This window comes from Brachyistius frenatus, unplaced genomic scaffold (genome assembly GCF_029030835.1).
Source record: "Brachyistius frenatus isolate BFR_SWC_R1_liver_20210118 unplaced genomic scaffold, ASM2903083v1 Contig_40, whole genome shotgun sequence".
Classification (NCBI taxonomy): domain Eukaryota; kingdom Metazoa; phylum Chordata; class Actinopteri; family Embiotocidae; genus Brachyistius; species Brachyistius frenatus.
In genome coordinates this window covers 1,648,767-1,668,671 of record NW_027210639.1, presented here as the reverse complement: position 1 = coordinate 1,668,671, position 19,905 = coordinate 1,648,767, and the positions used below count along the sequence as shown (strand labels likewise).

The window sequence follows — 19,905 nt, the reverse complement described above, 5'->3', positions numbered from 1 at the left end:
TCTTTGTTTGAATCCATTTCTTATGCATTAAGGGCACCATGTTAAAAGTGGTATATTTGAAATGAAGGCAGCCCAGAGATACATGACTAACGATGAGCACCATTCATTGGTTTGGCTACGTTTCCCTCTCCATCCACAGAAGAATGAAAAGCTGCTCTCCGGAGCGAACACAGTGTCTCCTAACGTGAAACACACAGGATCAGTCTGTCTCTCAGGCCTCCTGGGCAACATATGGAGCCCTCCAAGTTAGTGTTCAACTTCCCAACGGCTGTTGTGGAAAGTGCCGCACTAACTGCGGCCCTCAGAGAGCTAATTAGAAACCCTTGTGCATAAACCTTGCTTGGAAGTTGCTGTGGGCTGCACCAGCCCCAACCAAGGCAGGATCTGTGCTGCCTGCGAGATAATAAACAAAATTTGCATATAATGTCAACGTTTGGCATCCTTCAGCGATGGTCTAGTCTCTCTCGTGGCAGCCTTTTGAAATGCATCGATCAAAAAAGTTTGGGCAAAGCGTCTGATCATTCACAGTATGAGAGAGATGTTTGGATTTATCCAAGCATTTTTCTATTAGAATTCTGGATGCTTAAATCCTCACTAATTATCACTCCCACCCTCCAGTGGTTTAAACTTGTGATTTGTAACAGATAAAAAAGCCCCACATAAGGGATCCCAACAATACATATTTAGCTGCAGAGTAATTAAGCTGTATTAGGCTTCATTCATACCTGCCAGAGTGTAATACTGCACTGTTACACAGTGACGCTTTCAATTAATGAAAACGTCTAAACCAGCATACATGTGGGATCACTATGCAGGGTCTAGCTCGACTGTATTTGTCATGCGCTGTAAGCCAACACAATTACACAGACCTAACATAGTAATTGCTACGTAACAGCTCTTACAATGGTAGAAATGGAATTACCTCGACGGAAAGCGCCAGTAGGTCGAGTGGGAAATGGAGGAAGAGGAGGGGAAAAAAAGAAAAAAGTACAAGCTTTTACAGAACTGTAAATCACGCTTCACTTTTAAGAGGTGAGAAAATAAATAATGTCCGAAAGTGCAATGATTTCAGTGATTTAGGGGAGCTTTTGAGAAGCGTATTACTAGAGGTGACAGCTTGTGGGAGATAGGCAGGTTGTGTTAAGAGGAAAGGATAAGAGGCTATGACATTATGTCTGCAGGGTTAAGGTGTCAGAGTCAAAGCGTGAACTACTATTACTGGATCAATACTTCTCAGTTTTGCACTTATCTCTGGCCCGATGGTTAGCAGCGGCTTTTCTGGATATACACAGGGACTAAATGCCAGAACTGAGAGACCTGCTTCATTTTTGTGCAGCTGGAGAGGAGCACTGGAACAGGAAATGTTAAACATTTCAGCTCATTTCTGCTGGAAATTATCCTCTAAAAAAAGGCTTTCTGGGATACTATTTCTATTCACGCGCAATACAACCATAGCCTATTTTATTAAAGTGTCCTTTTAATTTTGAATAGGTGTCGAAGAATGCAGGTTTTGTTTTATTTCTATACGGCGGGTTTTGTCAAGTCCTGCTGCTGAAATGGGCCCTCAAGGAACGTGAAGTCCATCCTTTATGCTTTGGGTATAAAAACAAAAAAAAACTGCACTCATGTCATGTCCGCTCTCGCGCATTGTCGCAGTCAGGAACAAGACAAAGCGTGTACTTTCAAGTCTTTCATTAAACTTCTGAAGCTTCTGAGTTAATCCTTGCTGTACATAGAACAAAAACTCAGCATTCAACAATTTAAAAAAGCCAAGAAAGAGAGAGGGGAAGAGAGACAGAGAGGGAGGGAGGGGGAGGGGGGGGGGACTGGCCTGATCGCTACATATTCATATTCCTATGCAGGCGTTATCACTTAAAAGGCTTTCTAATTACAACAACAAGACAAAAACTCCTTGGATTCCTTCCAGACCCGCTAAATGATAAAATAAGCTTGCACTCTCTCTCCTTCTTAATCTCTGCAAAGCACCTTGGAGCCTCATCTCCCAAATACAGGCGAATGAATGTGAAAATGCCATTTAGAGATGCAGGTGTGACATTTGATAAGAAACTTCTGGATTAAATATGTTCTGCTAATGAGGAACCCAGCTACCCCATCAGGGCAAACTATTGGTGGGATTGTGCGCGCGCTGATAACATTCCACACGCAAACATCCAAATTCATTATTAATAAACAGCCGCAGTCTCTCTATCACACAGAAAGTCTGGATCCTTCAGTGGAGAGACAGGGATGTTGCGTCTCATCAGGAGAGGCTAAGGAAAAGAAGGGGGAGGTATGGGCGGTGTATGTGGCGGGGTAGGGGTATCAACTGTTTTCATATTTAGCTGTTTGGGGCTTTTTGGGGAGGGATGGGGGTGGGGGGGAGAGAGAGAGAGAGAGAGAGAGAGAGAGAGACAATTCCAAAGGGTATGTTAATGGTGCATTGAATGTTGGAACAAAAGGGTTGAAAGTTTCAGGGGATCTGGCAGTGAATGTAATACTCTGGCTATAGCTTATACGGAAAAGAGGGGATAGCAGGCTAAGCCATTGGTGCAGTAGACTGGGAAGTCCCTGGCCCCAGCTTGACATTTATAACGATTTGGAGAAGATTAAAGCCGTATTACTGCTGTAGTCCATAATGTGGCTTTGTAATGAGGTGTGAGTGCATTACCGTCCTGTGGAAGTTAGCCGCTGTTTCAGACCTTTTGAAGGGAAGACACGGAGAGAGCGGTTTCAAAGAACAGGGATACTCGACTGCATTGTGGCCATCAGTAGTGAAAGACTGGGAGGCTGGGAGCCGCAGTGAGAGAGGACTCCAGAGGCCTGCCAGTGGAAGCGGAGGCTGCCACCGTTGAAGACTTGTCAGTCTAAACCAGCTTAGTTCAGCCAGCCAGCAAAGTGTCTCAGACTGACAGGCAGCACTTTGTTATTCGGACCAGTAACTGGAGGTCCATGTCTGCCGCCTGGAAATATTTTATATTCAAATAGAAATTAGAAATGGAATGTGTTATTTCAGGCACAGAATATGGCAGTGCAAATTTTTTTTTTAAGGTGCACACAAACTCGGAGGGAAAAAAACAAAAACAGCTTTAGTCGTTCCGCCAGCACTCTGTTTTGACAATTATTAATTTTGGCCTGGTGGCTTTTTTACAGTACGTAGTAAAAAGGATGGCGGTGCCAACTTTAAAGCCAGCCACGGAAAAATGAATATTCTAAAAGGTGTTAAAAAATGCATGCGTTATCTGCAAAAATAAAAACACAGGTAATTCTGCGTTAGCGTGTGCAAATGAAGGTTGCAGGTGTCGTCCGTCCATTTAAATGCTCTTTATGATGTTAATTAGTTGTTAGCGTAATTTCCCAGCCTCCGCCATCAACCATGAGAAGTTCAGAGACCTGCTGTTAACTGAGAGTCAATGCCATGGCACCGTTTCAAGAGCTCCCAAACAGGACGGCCAGTGATAACGAACAGGTGATGGGGCCTGATGCCTATGGCAGCAGGATATTGCAAAGACAATTGAATTCGTTGGGAGAAATGAATCTTCTGGACAGCATATCACATGTTAAAACAACACACATTGCATGCAATTTGCTTATGCAGGAAGGTGATAAAGTGTGCTTATTTAAAAGATAAACAAAGGGGGATCTAGTGCAGTAAATTGTGCATGTGTGTTTATTCCCGATGAGTAACGCCAGAGGTTTATAGTCCCAGACACAGGCAGCCGTACTTTATGGCACCTCTGTTTGTGTGATAGCAGTATTTATGATATTGGAATTTATGTTGTACTGTATTCACACTGTCTGAGTGCTGCTGGTGGTCTGTATTTAAATGGCCTGAAGTGGGTTTGGTGTTTGTCTTGTGTTTGAGTGATGCCACTTTTAGCAAGAGGTCAGATTCATTATCCCCTCTGTGCCTCTCGCAGGAGTGCGGCCTCCCAAGGTTAAATTCACACATTCCAAGTTTTTCCTCGAGGAACGAAAGCCGTTCGAATAGAGAGGAGTTTCATCTGCTCAGCCCCTGCTACAGCTAATCTTAACCCCTCGCAATAACATTTCCACTCCGCTTCCTCCGACTCCAGACACATTTGCTCTCCCTTGCTGCTTGTGTCCTGTTAAGATTTAAACAGCAAACATAAAATGCGGAAGATAACCTGCGAAAAAAGCTTTGGAGAGACTTGACTCCGAACATTATTTTAAAGACCAGATCTGAGCGCTGCGGCGCAGCAGTCGGGAGCGATTATCTGCTGTGATCCTGCTCCGATGCACCAAAGTCATTCATCTGCCGATCCTCCACCCCCCGCACACACACGCAGCCCTATGCAAAGGCAGACCCCTAATCATGTCGACACCGTGTGTCAGTGCCGTGGATGAGCAAGGCCTAGAGATGAGAACGGCTCTGTAAACATGGGCAGGCAGCGGGGAGCTTCCCTCTTCCCCCACGCTGCCTGGAATAAGCAAAAGGGAAGATTTAGGGATTTTGCGGGGCCCAACTTTGTAGTATCAGCTCAGGGTCTTTTTCGACGTTTTCCGGGGTGCTGCCTATGGGATATTGTTCTTAGCTTATGAAGTGCCGCCCGCCCGTTATAAGCTGTGTCTTTTGTCAATAGTATTACAATTTTGGAGCCAAATCTTCCTCCTCTTCCCTCTCTCTCCCTCTTTTTTCTACTCCCTTGGATTTAACTCTTCAGTGTCTGCTGTGGCCCACATATTGTCTACGTGGTCTGTCATTGACCTTTGCTGTTGACCTTTAACATTCAGATAAACCAGCAGAATCTTTATGAGGAACTCTTGTTATACTGCTGACGCCATTTTTCATCTGACCTCCACATTGGTAGAAGTCAACTTTTTTTTTTCCCCCACCACTGTCAATTATGAACTATCATGACAGAGTAGTAAATCTTGTGTGCATCAACTGTGTGTATTCCATAAACAGGCTAATACAATTGGCTGTATCAAATGGTATGTATATTAACCACAGTCAGCTGTGCTCTCTCCCTGTCAGGATTCTATTATGGAGCATGCTCCCGCCCCTTGTTTTGATACAGCGGTAATTTAAAGACCGATCTTAATTGACTTATTTTTTCCGCATGTCTGTCGGAGCTTGTGCATGCACTGCAATAAGAGTCTTGTTTCTTTATTGGGCCACACACAATGTACTGAGTTCAATTTTACCATTCATAATGAATGCAGCCTCGCCATTCAAATGCAGCCATAAGCACACAGCAGATAAGAATTTAATTAAATGTAGATTAAAACCAAACAGGAAAACACACTGGCTGATAATTTTTTATCACGTCCCCTGGTCATATTTTTTTTCCCTCATACTTTCGACTTGTTCTTCCTTGGGCTACATCTTTTCAGCTTGCCAAAAGTGGCGAAACACCTCACACACATCTCTCGGTGGCGCGGTGAGATTGTGTAAAATGCAAAACGAGGGGCGGTCACACGATTAATCAGAATCCTCGTGTCTGGGGAGGATGGAGGCTGGCGGAGGATTGAGTTGGGGGTGGAGGGGGAGTGTACAGGGGTGCAAGGAAGGAATTAGTTGCTTCATCCCAAATTTGCATCATATTCCAAAGGACAATCCCAGCACTGTAGGCAAGGGGAAACATATCTCGCTCTCTGCAGGAACAATTAAATATTTCTCTACAATGCTGAATAAATGTCACCTTCAGTATCAAATTGTCCATACTTGCTAAACATGTTGTTACAGTGAGTGCCTCGAAAGCATGCCCGAGCAGAGAAAAGGCACAATTTTAGATGTGGACCTCAGCTAACATACTGTAACACAAATTCAGGAGCTGTTCACCTCGGGCACTAATGGTGTGTTGAACTCCACTGGGGATACCAGAGAGCGAGAGACAACTGCAGTCTTGTCAGGGATTTCCCACTATTGAAACCCTCCACCTGGGTGCTGAGCTACATATTAAACATACATTATTTTAAGAGATTTGTACTCTGCTACAATTCCCCCCAGTTGTCCATTTTAATTACTCTGAAAACTGACAGCCCGAGTGTTAATGATAAAGAAAATGGAGGGTTTTTTTTCTTTTTTTTCCAAGAAGAAATACATTCATTTCCCACCATCTGGTGTACTTATTATGTGGCATATTTCTTTTGCATCCAGCTTTTCTAACACTTTCAGACAGCTGTTGGGTTGCACAGTTATCTGAATGACTTGAAAGATAAACTCTGCACTTAATACGATTTAATCAGAGGTGATGGTCCTCTTCTGCATGCATGTGTTCAGAGTGGGAAATTCCAAACCAGCATGATTGTAAATTATAATTTTGGGAGGGTTTTCTTGTTCTACTATTAGCAGGGTTAGAAACATGGTCTGGGTAACGTGTGGCAGTGGACTCCAGCGCTCCATCCCTGCCACCTCCACAGCGGCCGACACCGCCGTGCCGCTGCCTGCCTGGCTGTGCCCGTGCCCGCCTGCCCACCACGCTGGTGCTGCATCTCAGTTCCACTCTATTACCCTCACGCAGGCGATTGGCCTTTTCTGTGGGGAAAAGAGCAATTTCCTGTCGCAGTCTGTTTGATCAAGTGCTAAACCCTTGTGATCAATAGAGAGACAGATGTCGGCTCCAGATGGCCGCGTGGTGATACCTGGGGCAGCGCGGGGGCTTGCCAGGACGACAGAATGGCAATGAGCAAGGGCAGCGGCTGTGCTCCCGATGCACCAGCCACCGAGACACAATGTGACAAACGCAATTAGGCCTTTTAGCTGCAGATTATTTATTTCTCTTGCAAACCGACAGAAAATTTAATTAGCACATACTTTAAGCAATATGTAGAATTACAGGGGTGCAGAGACAGAGGGCATGCTGGGATGTTGCACCGGTGACATGTGTGTGTGTGTGTGTGTGTGTGTGTGTGTGTGTGTGTGTGTGTGTGTGTGTGTGTGTGTGTGTGTGTGTGTGTGTGTGTGTGTGTGTGTGTGTGTGTGTGTGTGTGTGTGTGTGTGTGTGTGTGTGTGTGTGTGTATTCTTCCTGTGCATTGCTGTGCTGTGAATACCAAATTAGCATGCTTGTAAATAAGGCACACTCTGCAAATATGAAATGCACGGTTTAAGGCACAAATCAGTGAGAACTCAAAAAGAAAAACACATAACTTCATGAATTTCACTCCTCGTGATCAGATCAATAAATGTTGAATTCCAAAATGGATGACAGGTGCATCTCTCTGGCTCTCTGTCCTTCTGGAGAGGAAAAAAATAAACTGCCAGCACCAGAAGGCCAAACTAGACCTTTTCCAAAGAGGAGAGACAGAGGAGGAGAGAGGCTCCCATTTTTTAAACGGCAAGCATTTGCATTAGGGCTGGCATCCACCATACACCCCCAAACACACACACACACACACACACACACACCACACACACATACAGAACGGCCAGCCAGCCCATGTGGTGTAGGGCCGGAGCCATGTTGGAGGAACCACTGAGGCGCGTGGCGATGGCGCGCTGCTCTCCCAGGAAAACCGAGCTAGCCGACGTTGGCCCCGCGCCGTTCACCTGCTCCCGCCGAGGCATGATGGGTAGGGGGACATGGGCCACGGGGCCGCAGCTGGACGGGAGGGAGGGGTAGGGTCTGCTGCGGTGTCCTGTCACGAGGGGTCTTCTGGTCCCATTAGCAGGGCTTGGTCAGGACGGGCCCCCAACCAGCCTGCCGCCGCAGCAGGGGCCGCAGTAAACACATGTCGACTGGCCACAACCAGGACACAGGCAGCACTACCCGCAGAGAAGGAGAGCTAATAGAGTGCTCAATGGGACAAACCTGTCCAAATAAAGAATAAAGCAGAGCGGAGCGCAGCGCAGCGGAGAGGAGCCAGTCACAGCTTTCCTTTAATAGTCTACTCCACTTTACTGTGGACAGGGAGGAGCTGACTGTGTGTGGCAGCTAATGAGGAAGAGCAGCTTTGTACTGTAGGAATGTGGCTGCTATTGATTCAGACTGACAGCACAGAAGTCTGAACTGTAGGACTTGCAATATGGAAAGTGTAAAATGTTCTCAACAGACATTTACTGTTTGTGGGCCAACATTTAATTTGTTTTGGAAATTGAAAATGTCAAAAAGAAAACTTTTATGTTTTGTGCATTTTAAAAATCCTCATGAAACGGGTGATGTTTGGGGTGTGCGTTATTCCTCCTATAATTGAATACATTTCATTAGGAAATAAATTTGAAATTGAAATTCTCAGGCTCCGTCATAGCAGTCTAATGGAGCAAAAATAGCTGCTAATTCACATTTCTATTTTCTTCTCCGTCAATATGATTACAACAGCATTACCAGGCAAACATCCCCCTGCCAGCCAGCAACGTTCTCACTGCTTAAAAAGACTCTCCAGAGACCAGCCACAGAAACGTCTTTTAATTTCAAAGTAAAGCATTTAATTTTTGATCAGTAAAACATTTGCTGATTCACAGCGTTGCATCTTTTTTTATCGGAACAGTTTTTTTTTTGTTTTTTTTTATGTCTTCAAACAATTCATGAATGTGTGTTGAATGACATTGTGCGGTGTGCTGGGCTGGTTTTATGTCTTTGTTGCCTGTGAATGTATACAGTAGAGAGAGCAGCGTGTACGAGGCTCCCCTGGGAGGACTTTTTAATTTGTGGATTCTGACCCGTGTGCCATTCGCTCAAGGCCATCCATGAGCTCTCGGTACTGGCTATATCTGCAAAAACACTTGATACTAAAATTAGTCCAGACACTGGAGTGCAAAAGGAGAGAAATCTGGTAATGGTGGTGGTGGTGGTGGTGGTTGAGGGTGGATTGGGGGGGGGGGGGTGTCAGACAAAGCAAGGCAAGTCAGGGCTCTGTAAACGAATATTTACAAAATTATATTTCTCTGGAAAAACAGAAGATTATTTTTCCTGCCTCACGTCCGATTTTTTTGGAATAAAATATAAAACATTTTAAAAAGTGTCAAAGTCGGTCGCACATGCTTGATTTGCTGTCATTACAGAAATGCAGCAACAACAGACCAAAGATTAGTAAACATTAAAAAAAATATCCCAGAACATTCAGGCTCCACTGATGCAACGTGATTTTCAAGCAAAGATCAAGTGAAAATGAGGTCAGACGAACGCCTTTTGATCCGAATGTATTTCTCGTGAGAGTAAAATCTTTAGCACCTACCTGCGAGGATGCATAGGCAGACTGGCGTATGTCTGAGGCGTCTCTGCATCATCACAGCAAAACATCCACGGGCTGCAGCTTGAGCAGGAGAAGAGTGCCTCCTAGTGGCCGAGAGAAAACATGAGCAGGAGGGAGTTAGCAGGGAGAGATAGAGAGGGAGAGAGTCAATCTGTGTCAGAGCCTCACTGAAATAATAGTAGAGTCAGCTAATTCTAGTTTAGTGTACCGTCAATAATAGTAAGCTTGTTTGACCCTGTGAATGATGTTCCCGCTCGGGTCTAACTCAGCGTTTTCCTTTCTGCTGCTTGCTTGCTCCGGCTCGAGGTTTGACAGCCATGAGTCATCCTAATGTGTTCAACTCTGATGATCCAGAAACAGTCCAAATATTTACCAGTATTCATGAGGAGGATTTGTTTAGTGTTTGTCACAGGCAACGCCATCAGGTCCGCTGTCAGGTGCAGATACAGATATTATTCATCCACCATTTGCGATTAATATTTTCACAAGTTCTCGGGAAGTTGACTGGGTGGTTGTTTGTCGTGTCATGTTGTAATTTACTCCTCGTGTGATGGAGCTTTGTTAAAGAAGAAGAAGAAGAAGAAGAAGAAGAGTGACATGCAGCTACTTGATATTCGTAGGTGCGAACAGCTTGTTCCCATTTGACCAGGAGGAGTTGGAGCTGATTTTAAGACAAGAGTAGAGGTCTTTAATTACAACCCTCTCTGTGGCTTCAGGCACCACTGGCCTCACTTCACAATTAGGACCAGCAGTGAGAGCAGAGCCAGTGGACAGAGACGGGAACTTTAAAAGGCTGAAGAGAAAAAGAGGTATCCACGTCAACAAAATTTGAGCTACACTCTGAATCTGATGTCACATATTCAACCTTTTTTTCTCTCTTTAATCGCTATAAACAGGTCACTTCCATATGAGCATACCTAACAAATCCTGCTCTCAAGCTGCAATTTCTCAAACTGTACGGTGGTGTTTTATAATACATGGCCCCGCGATGCTTTCAGATAATGCCAATGGGCCTCTGTTAGTGTTCCCAGAAGCCCCATTCAACCTCACCCATAACACGTGGCTGCGGCACAGTGGGACTGTACTCCAGTGCTGTAATGGCCCCTGCAACGGTAATGTGTTTGGACAGATGGGAGAGGCAAGTGCTGATGTGCTTAACTACGCATTTTACAGCTAAACTATTAAAGAGTTGTGCTGTTTACACACCAACATTTGAATACCTGTCTTCAGGCCAGTTTAATTATCCGGGCCCTTCTGTTATTTCTGCTGCTTTGTTGTCTCTCAGCTTTTTGCATGAGGCATGAGAGATTTGTTTGCAGCTTCATTAAGATATGGTGGTGGTAGCGGTTTGCAGGGAGCAGGGGAAGAAAAAAAATTATTCCTGCTCAAGTATCTCATACTCTCTTCTCGCAGCCTCCCCCATACGTCCGCAGATACTGTACACATCCATTTTCTTATAAAGTCATTTAAAGTGAGAAAATTAAAAAATGCCCTGTGATGCCTGCACTTTGAAATCTCTCGGGGCTTTAGGCAAAGGGGAGGGGACACGCGCCCCCAGTGCCTGCGATTCATCCTGAGACCTTTGATTAGTTTATGAGTACTTATAGAGGGGGAAAGGGTTTGCATTATAATTTTGTTTCATGAATTCCTTCATATGTTCATCTTCAACTGCATGTTCAAATAAACCATTAATCAAAAAGAAGAGAGGGAAGAGGGCATTTAGCCAGCAGAGCTATAGTCTCAGGGCCTCAGTGAGCTGGTGGATGTGGTATTGAGAGACTGTAGGAAGCAGTGGTTTTTAATTATCTGGACTACGTACAGGATGCCGTTTTTGATTGTTTTAATGAGGCAGCTGGCCTATTGTCTCCCCTTAATTCCTCCATTGTTTTTAGAATATGTCATAGTTCTTTATTCTTTTATCAGGTGCTCTGCAGGAGGATTTAGACAATAGCCTTCATTCCAACTGCATTGGCCACTGCACAAAGGCAGCTCACACTGCAGACAGTTAGCAGGCAAACAAGTGCAAATCACAAGCTGCACTTTTCCCTGCCTTTTCCCCAGTTTCACGACTTAGCGGTTTGGGTCTTTCGCTCTAACTCTTGACCCCCCACCCTCCACCTACGCCTCCCCCGCTTTCCTCATTCATGCCGATCACGCCATTGTCATAGGTGGCTCACCCGTGTTTCTGTGATTTAAATCACCTGCGATGAAAAGGCTGTGAGAGGGAAACAGGCATGACGAATCTTTCGAGAGAGAGAGAGGCTTCATGGAATATTTTTTTGTCTGTTGCCCACCTGACACCTCCGTGCGTTCGTTTTTCGGAGTCTTGGATCTCTATATGTGCATGAAAATGACCCATTTCTGCACGGTAGTTTGTATGCATGCGCTGCGGGTATGTGTGTAGATGTTATAGCTGCATTGTAATGATGCATTTCAGAGAACAGTCAGAGTCGAATGTACAAAGTATCAGTAAATACTCCAAGTGTAGTTATACCGTAATCCTGCAGGCTGAGCACATGTATTTTCCTCCCCTGTCTTGGTTGAGTGAGTGAATGTAACACGCAGAGTGCTGCCTCAGTGTTTTCTATAGCTCAGTAAAACTGGGACATGCAGTCCTAAAAACTCACTTCCAGCATTCTCGCACACAACAGATGGATCTGTAGCATTCTTGGCTGAAGGGACGCAATCGGAGTGCAGAATCCGCCGTCAAAATGCAGTAAAACATTTTCATCAGTCTCCACATAATCTGCTTCATTTCAGCTGAGGAGAGCATACAGTATCTTTGATTTGGATTGATCCAAAAAACACAGATTTGTATCTGAGCGCCAGGGCCTAGTTCATAATTCTCTTTGTAAGCCGGGTGCGTCTGAACTAAAAGATCCTTACAGAGGAGGGAAACTTTTGTGGCTATGACTGTGATATATTCCCCGCCATTGTCAGTGGCAGTTTGTATCTACCTTGATGGTAACTTGGGCAGACAGTGGAGAGGAGTTTTGTTATTTTAATTAGGAGATAAAAATTCAAAGGGCCTCTCCAGGCAGTGTGTGGTATGACAGAATCAAAACGATGAAGTGGAGCGGCCTGAAGTGTGTGTCTCGTCACAGCAGATTGGCCGACAGATAGGCACTGCTCTTTAAAGTGGGGCTGACATGCACACGCTCTCGCACACGCACACACACACACACACACACACACACACACACACACACACACACACACACACACACACACACACACACACACACACACACACACACACACACGTGGAGAGGAAGTCTGCACACAAATGGGACTTTGAAAGATAGCATATTTTAATACCATTTCACTCTTTTGACACGTTTGTCCTGGTCTAATTTTCAGTGCTTCAGCAGCAGATAGGAAGGGCTAGGAAGGTTTTAATCAGGACAGTGATGTGAAATCTGAAATATTCAATTTTGAATTGAAATAATGGGGCATTTCATTCCAGAAACTTAACTATGTTTTATACATAATACACGCTGTGGTAGTGTCGAGACATGACGGCTCTGTTTCTATCCAACACTTTCCTATTTCTAATAAACAGACAGACCGAGAAGTGGACCGTTGTCTTCCAGAGCCTCACTCGTGCACCTTCACCATGTCTACAGGGCTGTTTTAAACCCGGTGATTCAGAGGTTTTGTGTAAACATGAGTAATCAGTGTTGCACATGTGTGGGGGCTTTCTAGCAGCGTCCCCCTGCCTACACACCTCTCCTCAGGACTCTCTTTATTCCACATCAGCCAGGGCTCAAATCACATGTCCCCTCTCAGCCTGACGCTCCGTCGGTATGTTTGCACATCTTTGAAAGCTAACAGCGTGCTTTAATTAATTGTCCAGCTTTCCTCAGAAACAATGTCCTAATTCTGCCATTTAGCGGGAGCGTATCATAGTTTGTTGTTATCTCCCCAGCCAGATTTCTGTAAATAGTCATATTAAAAACTTTAATCTCTTCAATGGAAAATGAAGTGCAGCTGAAAAGCCTGTCATGTGCTGAGATAAATATTATCGAAGCTAAAACCTTCACTCTCTCCCTCTACCCCCTCCCTCTTTCCTCCTGCCCCCTCCCCCTTTCTCTGACTTAATGAATATGTTCAGAAGATTTCAGAGGAATGCTTAATCCCAAAACACAACAATCTAATAATATGGAGGACCTGTCTCAGTGTTCTAGCTGACAGCAGCACTCACGGCTACAGTTTACCCCAGTGGAGGGACGCTGTGTTTCTGGATATCAGCACCAGTAGCCTAAAAAGACATTTGAGTGACAGTAAAAAAGAAGGACATTACCTTTTAAAGGGTGCATTCACCCAAAGTACACAAAATGTGGAGATTTCTGCTTCAATGCCAACACAAACAAACATTTGTTGCGCTCACTGCAGGGAAATGTGACATTAAAAAAAGCAGATCTGCACAACTCACTGTGTTTTCATTGATAGAACAGAGAAACTGCACTGTCAATGGTCCAGATTAATGTTGGCATTGATTTTGGAAACATGTTGCTGCTCAAATTTTGAAATTTTGTTCACCCTCACTGAATCAGAGTGGTAGCAGAAATCTGAAGGAGTAGCGCAACTAGCTTATTTGGAATTTTGGTGAACTGCCCCTCTACTCTTTATGTCAAAATATAATCAAGTTGTATTTTTTTCCTTGAAAAATCTGTGAACAAAATCACTTTTTCACTCCATGCCCTACACAGCACCCTGTTTCAACTCCACTGTTCTGCAACACGCCATTGAAATGCTGAGTCTTTGACAAGTTGTGCGTGCCATCCAAAGCGCACACAAATATAATTTCTTCTGCCGCATAACGGCCTGACATTTAAGACTAGAATGACTCATGTGTACACGCAGCAAAGCTTTCTCCTCTCTCGCAGCAAGCGTTTAAATGTCTCTTCTATCTCTGTTTTGTCCAGGTGGCCAACTGTGGTGCACCACCACCAAGAACATGATGGAGGGCGAGGAGCTGGTGGCGTTCGCGGTGGACTTTGACTCGCGTCTGCAGGCGGTGAACCACATGTCTTTGAGTGAGGGCATGTACCCAGCCAGGCTGTTGGACAGCATCCAGCTCCTGCCGCAGCAGGCCGCCATGGCTTCCATCCTGCCTACTGCCATCGTTAACAGTGAGTGTCCACGCAGGCACCACGCACACAGACCTGGAACGTTTAGACGTGCACAATCACACATGTGCTCTTGTTCTCCCTTTCTGTCTGTCTGTCTGTCTGTCTGTCTCTCTTACAGTCAGTCAGTCTGTCTGTCTCTCTCTCTCACACACAGTCTCACACAGTCTCACACAGTCTCTCACACACACACGGTCCACAGCCTGCACAGCCTGCACTCAGTCACCTGCTTAACAAGGAGCGTCGTCTCCGCCGGGCGTAGATTAACCCAGATGAGTCTCTGCACTGGAGATAAGAGCCATCGACCTTCAAGTTTTGGGTTCACATAAACACACTGAGGCTCGAACTAACGTGTTAATTGCAAAATACACGCCTCATGCAAATAGTGTGTTTGTTTACTTAGCGAGGGCTATCTGGGTTCAGCTCAACAGGGAGGCTTCTGTAAGCAGATGGTCCAGTGTTCTTGTTTGCCCTTGAGAAAGGGCACCAACCCAGTGGTAGCAACACAGCGATATGCTGCAGCTGAGGATTTGGTGGAAAAGCCTTTTTAACGTGGGCTTTGAGAGTCAGAACTGTAGAAGTATAGAAGAAGAGTGTGTGTGTGTGTGTGTGTGTGTGTGTGTGTGTGTGTGTGTGTGTGTGTGTGTGTGTGTGTGTGTGTGTGTGTGTGTGTGTGTGTGTGTGTGTGTGTGTGTGTGTGTGTGTGTCTAAGCATACGTGGAAGCTCTTTATCTTTATACATATACGTAAATATGAAAGAACTGTTTGTATCCTGATATCTTGTCCCCTTTGTCCCTCTCTGTGTCCCTCCAGAGGACATCTTCCCCTGCAAGGCATGTGGAATCTGGTTTCGGAGTGAGAGGAATCTGCAGGCCCATCTCATGTACTACTGCAGCGGGCGGCAGAGGGAGCCCGAGACGGTCGTGGAGGAGAACGACAGCGGACCCCACCAGACCCCCAGCATCTGCCCCTTCCCTCAGTGCAACAAGAGCTTCTCCGGAGCCAGGGCCTTGGAAATACACCTGAGCACCTCACACAGTGGTGAGTGACAATGTCATGACTCAAAGAGTTGGAGAGAAAGTAGATTTTTAAATAGATCTAATTATATATATATGATGGCTCTTGTAGTTGACTACTTTCACACAATTTTAAATGAAAAATATGTTTTTCGAAAAATATGACACAGGGGCAGAGTTTTACACACGTTTGGAAAAATTACTGTCATTTCTTTTGAGAAATATACATATCCTGCTGTCAGCTAGCACAGTTGACAGTTTATCCTTGAGCGAAAAAAAATACAGTGCATGAGAATAAGCTTGGCATAATGCATGAGCGTTTGATGGTTTCTACAGTTAACTCTGAAGGAGAAGTGGGAGGCGAGATTCTGAGCATTTCTCCCTTTTATCTCCTTCACAGGTGTCAAAATGGAAGAGAGCCTCCCTCCTGGCACCAGCTTGAAATGCACAATCTGTAACTACACGGCAGATTCTCTTATTACATTCCAGCATCACATCATGTCTCACCTGTCACAGGCGGCCTTCAGATGCAATCACTGCCATATCAGCTTCCAGAGCCACAGGGAACTCTTACAGCATCAGGACTTACATGGGCACGGCAGCAAACTTCACAGGGAAGGCGACGGCACCGAGCTTTCCCCCAGGGGGCCGGAGGAAAGCCTCCAGCAGCAGCAGCAGCAGGCCCGCGCTGAGCTGGCCAACAGGAAGGATGCTCTGCTGGGAAGTCCCAAAGGGGCCCTCAACAAGGAGACCAGCACAGACGGAGAGGCTGACAAGGCTGAGAAGAAGCCCATGCTGTCTGTTCAGAAGGGAGAGGCCCATCCAGGCAGCAAAGCCAGTTTTTCATACACTCGGATCAAGTCTGAGCCCTCCAGCCCTCGACTGGCCTCCTCCCCTGTGCAGCATAACATGCCTACATTTCCCATGGGCCCCTTCTTGTCTCAGTTTGCTTTCTCCCAAGACATTTCAGTAGTCCCGCAGGCTTCTGAGATTCTGGCTAAAATGTCAGAGCTAGTTCACCGGAGGCTGCGCCACGGAGGGAACAGCTACCCCCCTGTCATCTACAGTCCTCTTATGCCCAAAGGGGCCACCTGTTTTGAATGCAATATCACCTTCAGCAACCTGGACAACTATTTGGTCCACAAAAAGCACTATTGTAACAGCCGCTGGCAACACATGGCAAAGTCTCCTGACTTCTCCGCCCTCTCAGATAAGGTCCCAGAGGCGGTGAGCCCCAACAGTGGTCACAGCTCTGTCAGCATGTTGGCCGGCTGCCACCCTACAGAGGCCGACAGCCACCTCATGCAGTCTGCTTGCCTGAACTCCAACGTGCTGGACATGATCAATGCCGGAGCTAAAGGGCCTGATAAGGATCTAGCAGGGCAGGTGAAGAAGGTCTCTACCCCAACTGGGGTGGAGGAGAGGCTCAATGGCAAGCAGATGGAGGGGAAAAGCCCCAGCACGGGACTGGTGGAAAGCGACAATGACCCAAACAAGACAACTTGTGATGCCTGCAATATCACCTTCAGCCGTCACGAGACCTACATGGTCCACAAGCAGTACTACTGCGCCACTCGTCACGATCCTCCCATGAAACGTATGTCCGCCAACAAGGTGCCCTCCATGCAGAGGACCATGAGGACCCGCAAGCGCAGGAAGATGTACGAGATGTGTCTCCCTGATCAGGACCACCAGAGGCCCCCTATGGGTCAGCCTGGATTCCTTGGAGTTCCTCCTATGAATCCTTGTACATCCCAGGAAGCTGTAGAGAGCCTAGCAGACCGCTTCCACCCCCGCTGTGATATCTTCCCAGGTATGGTACCCAAACACCTGGAGGCCTCTCTGACTGTCACTAAACCAATTCTGGCTCCCAAATGCAATACTGTGGAGCAGCAGGAGCTGGATGCTCCCATTGATCTCAGCAAAAAATGTTCGCCAGTCACTGACAAGACATGTAGCTCTCCCAAAAGACTTTTGGACTATCACGAATGTGCAGTGTGCAAGATAAGTTTTAACAAAGTGGAGAACTACCTGGCACACAAACAGAACTTTTGCCCAGCAACTGCCGCTGCTGCTGCCGCCGCCGCCGCCGCCGCCAGTCAGCAGCAACAACAACAGCCGCAACAGCAGCAGCAACACAATGAGAGCGGCAACCTGGAGTCGACCATGTTCCCAGAGGTGAAGAGTGAAGGCAATAACAACCCTGATGACGTCTTTGATAAGAGCCCAGGCAAATGTGAGAAGAATGGCAACGGGAAGGTGATGGTGCAGAATGGAGGCATGTTCCCCCCGCACATGGGGCCCGTGCCGGGACTCAAGCCTTTCTCTGAGCCCCAGCTCATCCCATCAAAAGACGAGAACAAGAATATGTTTCTGCCCCACTGCCTTTATCCTGGAGCAATAAAGAAGGTGAAGGGTCCTGAGCAAATATCGCCGTACTTTGGGATAAAGCCAACCGATTATGTGACTGGGGGACCAGTGATGCAGGGAGAGGCCGGCGAACAGGAACAGAGTGTTAATGGGGGAGGAGGAGGAGGAGGAGGAGGCGGCGCCGGAGGAGGCGAGACAGGAACGACCAGAGAGCAGACCCCACAGCCGGCTGCTAATGGCTGCCCCCACCCTGGCAAGGAGGCCCTTCCCCTCCTGCCCAAAAACCGGGGCATGGTCATCGTCAACGGGGGGCACAAACCAGAGGAGCGTTCAGGCACAGCCCCGCCGCAGCAGGAGAACCAGCCCCAGCCAGACAGCCAACCCCCCAATCCTTCACCTACGTGGGCCACCGAAAATCAGGCCGACTCCAACGAGAACATGTCACCCTCCTCCAAGTCCCCAAACGAGGAAGCGGCACCCACAGCCAATAAAGGCGTGAACGGCTCTGGAAGTGGCAAGTATTGCCGCCTCTGTGATATCCAGTTCAACAACCTGTCAAACTTTATTACCCATAAGAAGTTTTACTGTTCATCACATGCTGCGGAGCATGTAAAATAAGTGGAGAAGAATAAGACATGTCCTTCTCCCTCCCACACCTTTTCCCTCCTGACTTTTACTCCTTTTTTCTCCTCTGTTTTGGTACACTGTTGTGTCTGGAATAGTGCATCATGCAGTGCTAAACGCTGCTTGTGGACAATCAAGAGAAGCTTCTTCTTTCATTGTTTTAAGACTTTAAAATGCAAAACCATTGGTTAAAAAAAAAAAGGAAAAAAAGAAAAGAAAACTGAATCAAGAATAATATTGGTGCCACTTTCACATTAATTTATTTTACAATCAGTATTAATAGGAGTAGTGATCTTAATTTAAATTCAAAATGAAATTTATATCAGAGTTGTTTGTAATGTTATTGTATAGTCATTCTTGTGTAGCACACATATTGTTTACACTGTAATGTAGGCTCAATGAAACAATAGACAATACAAAAATGAGATGCATTTTAGACACAAAAATAGCTACTGAGGCACTTGTGTATTCTTATTTGCTGTACCAGTTTCTGTATATGCCCAAAATGTCACTTGCAGATTGCTACTAATGACTTGTTAGCCTTAAAAATCACTATTTGGGGGTGATAACCAGGCACAACCCTGCATCTCACATTTTGGCATATACACATGGCTTTGCATACATATGTGGCTGTTTGTCCCCGTCTCTTTTCTTCAACTCAGATGTGGATGTTTTCATGAGGATGGCAGCATTCTTGTATAGTACTCGTATTTCTGTTTGATGATACACTTTGGTCTCCCTTTTTGAAATTTGCTCTCAATGCAATACTTTGTAAATGAGGGAACATTACTGAAAGCAGTATTATGAAATGGGGACTGTGCATATAATTATTTGTTACCCCATAGGGAAAAAAAAGAAGTTGTACAAGAATTACGTTTATTGCTGATGAACAAGATGGGTGGGAGGTCAGTGGGGATACTGATGTAAAATGATCATTCCAATGTCCTGATTATGGGAGAAAATGTTTCTTAAAACGTTGTTGCTATGCATGTATATGGATGGAATTAAATTCCAGATCTGTTGGAAATTTTTATTTTGATGTGGTGTCATAATTAAACTTAAATCCTCAGGATAAACCAATGCTCTTTGGTCTTTCTTTCATGCTACCGATGCGTGGAGAATAAGCACAATGCAGTTCAAAACAGACATTTAAAAACATAAAGACTTGTTTTTAAAAATGCAAAATTACCTTTGCAGGCTCGTCGGATTGCAATTTATAAAAGTGTAAAAACAGAGCTCTGTGTCTGGTTGTGATGTAACTCCATTATATGCTTGTAACAAATGAAGCCGATGCAGCAGAGCAAGAGGAACTCGATGTACCTTTCCTTGTGGCTATATCATTGCAGAATATTAGGACAGAACTAAATGAGATTAAAAAAAAAAAAAAAAGTATTGGCTTGAGCAGTGACGTGTGTGGCCTTTACATTGATAAGGAATAATGTATTAATTTTTGGCACTGGCCAATCAGGTGAAGAGCCTGAAATAACAACTTGAAAGATAAGATGAATCTAAGACAGAAAATATGTCATCCCACTGAATACCCTCCAGTTATCTTCAATTAAAAGCTTCCAGTGAACAGAGCTGTGCAAAAGTATGTTCAGAAATTGAC

General features: G+C 45.5%; 1 protein-coding gene across 2 annotated transcripts in view; it reads left to right on the top strand.

Annotated features, from left to right (window-relative positions):
- Positions 1–19,376, top strand: part of zfpm2a (zinc finger protein, FOG family member 2a) — a 119,134-nt gene extending 99,758 nt beyond the window's left edge. For both annotated transcript variants that reach the window (XM_069702110.1, XM_069702109.1), the window contains exons 6-8: positions 14,083–14,289; positions 15,100–15,327; positions 15,703–19,376. In XM_069702110.1, the coding sequence (XP_069558211.1) occupies positions 14,083–14,289; positions 15,100–15,327; positions 15,703–18,290 (3,023 nt within the window). In that variant the 3' untranslated portion in view covers positions 18,291–19,376. The remainder of the gene's footprint in view (positions 1–14,082; positions 14,290–15,099; positions 15,328–15,702) is intronic.
- Positions 19,377–19,905: the final 529 nt, after the last annotated feature.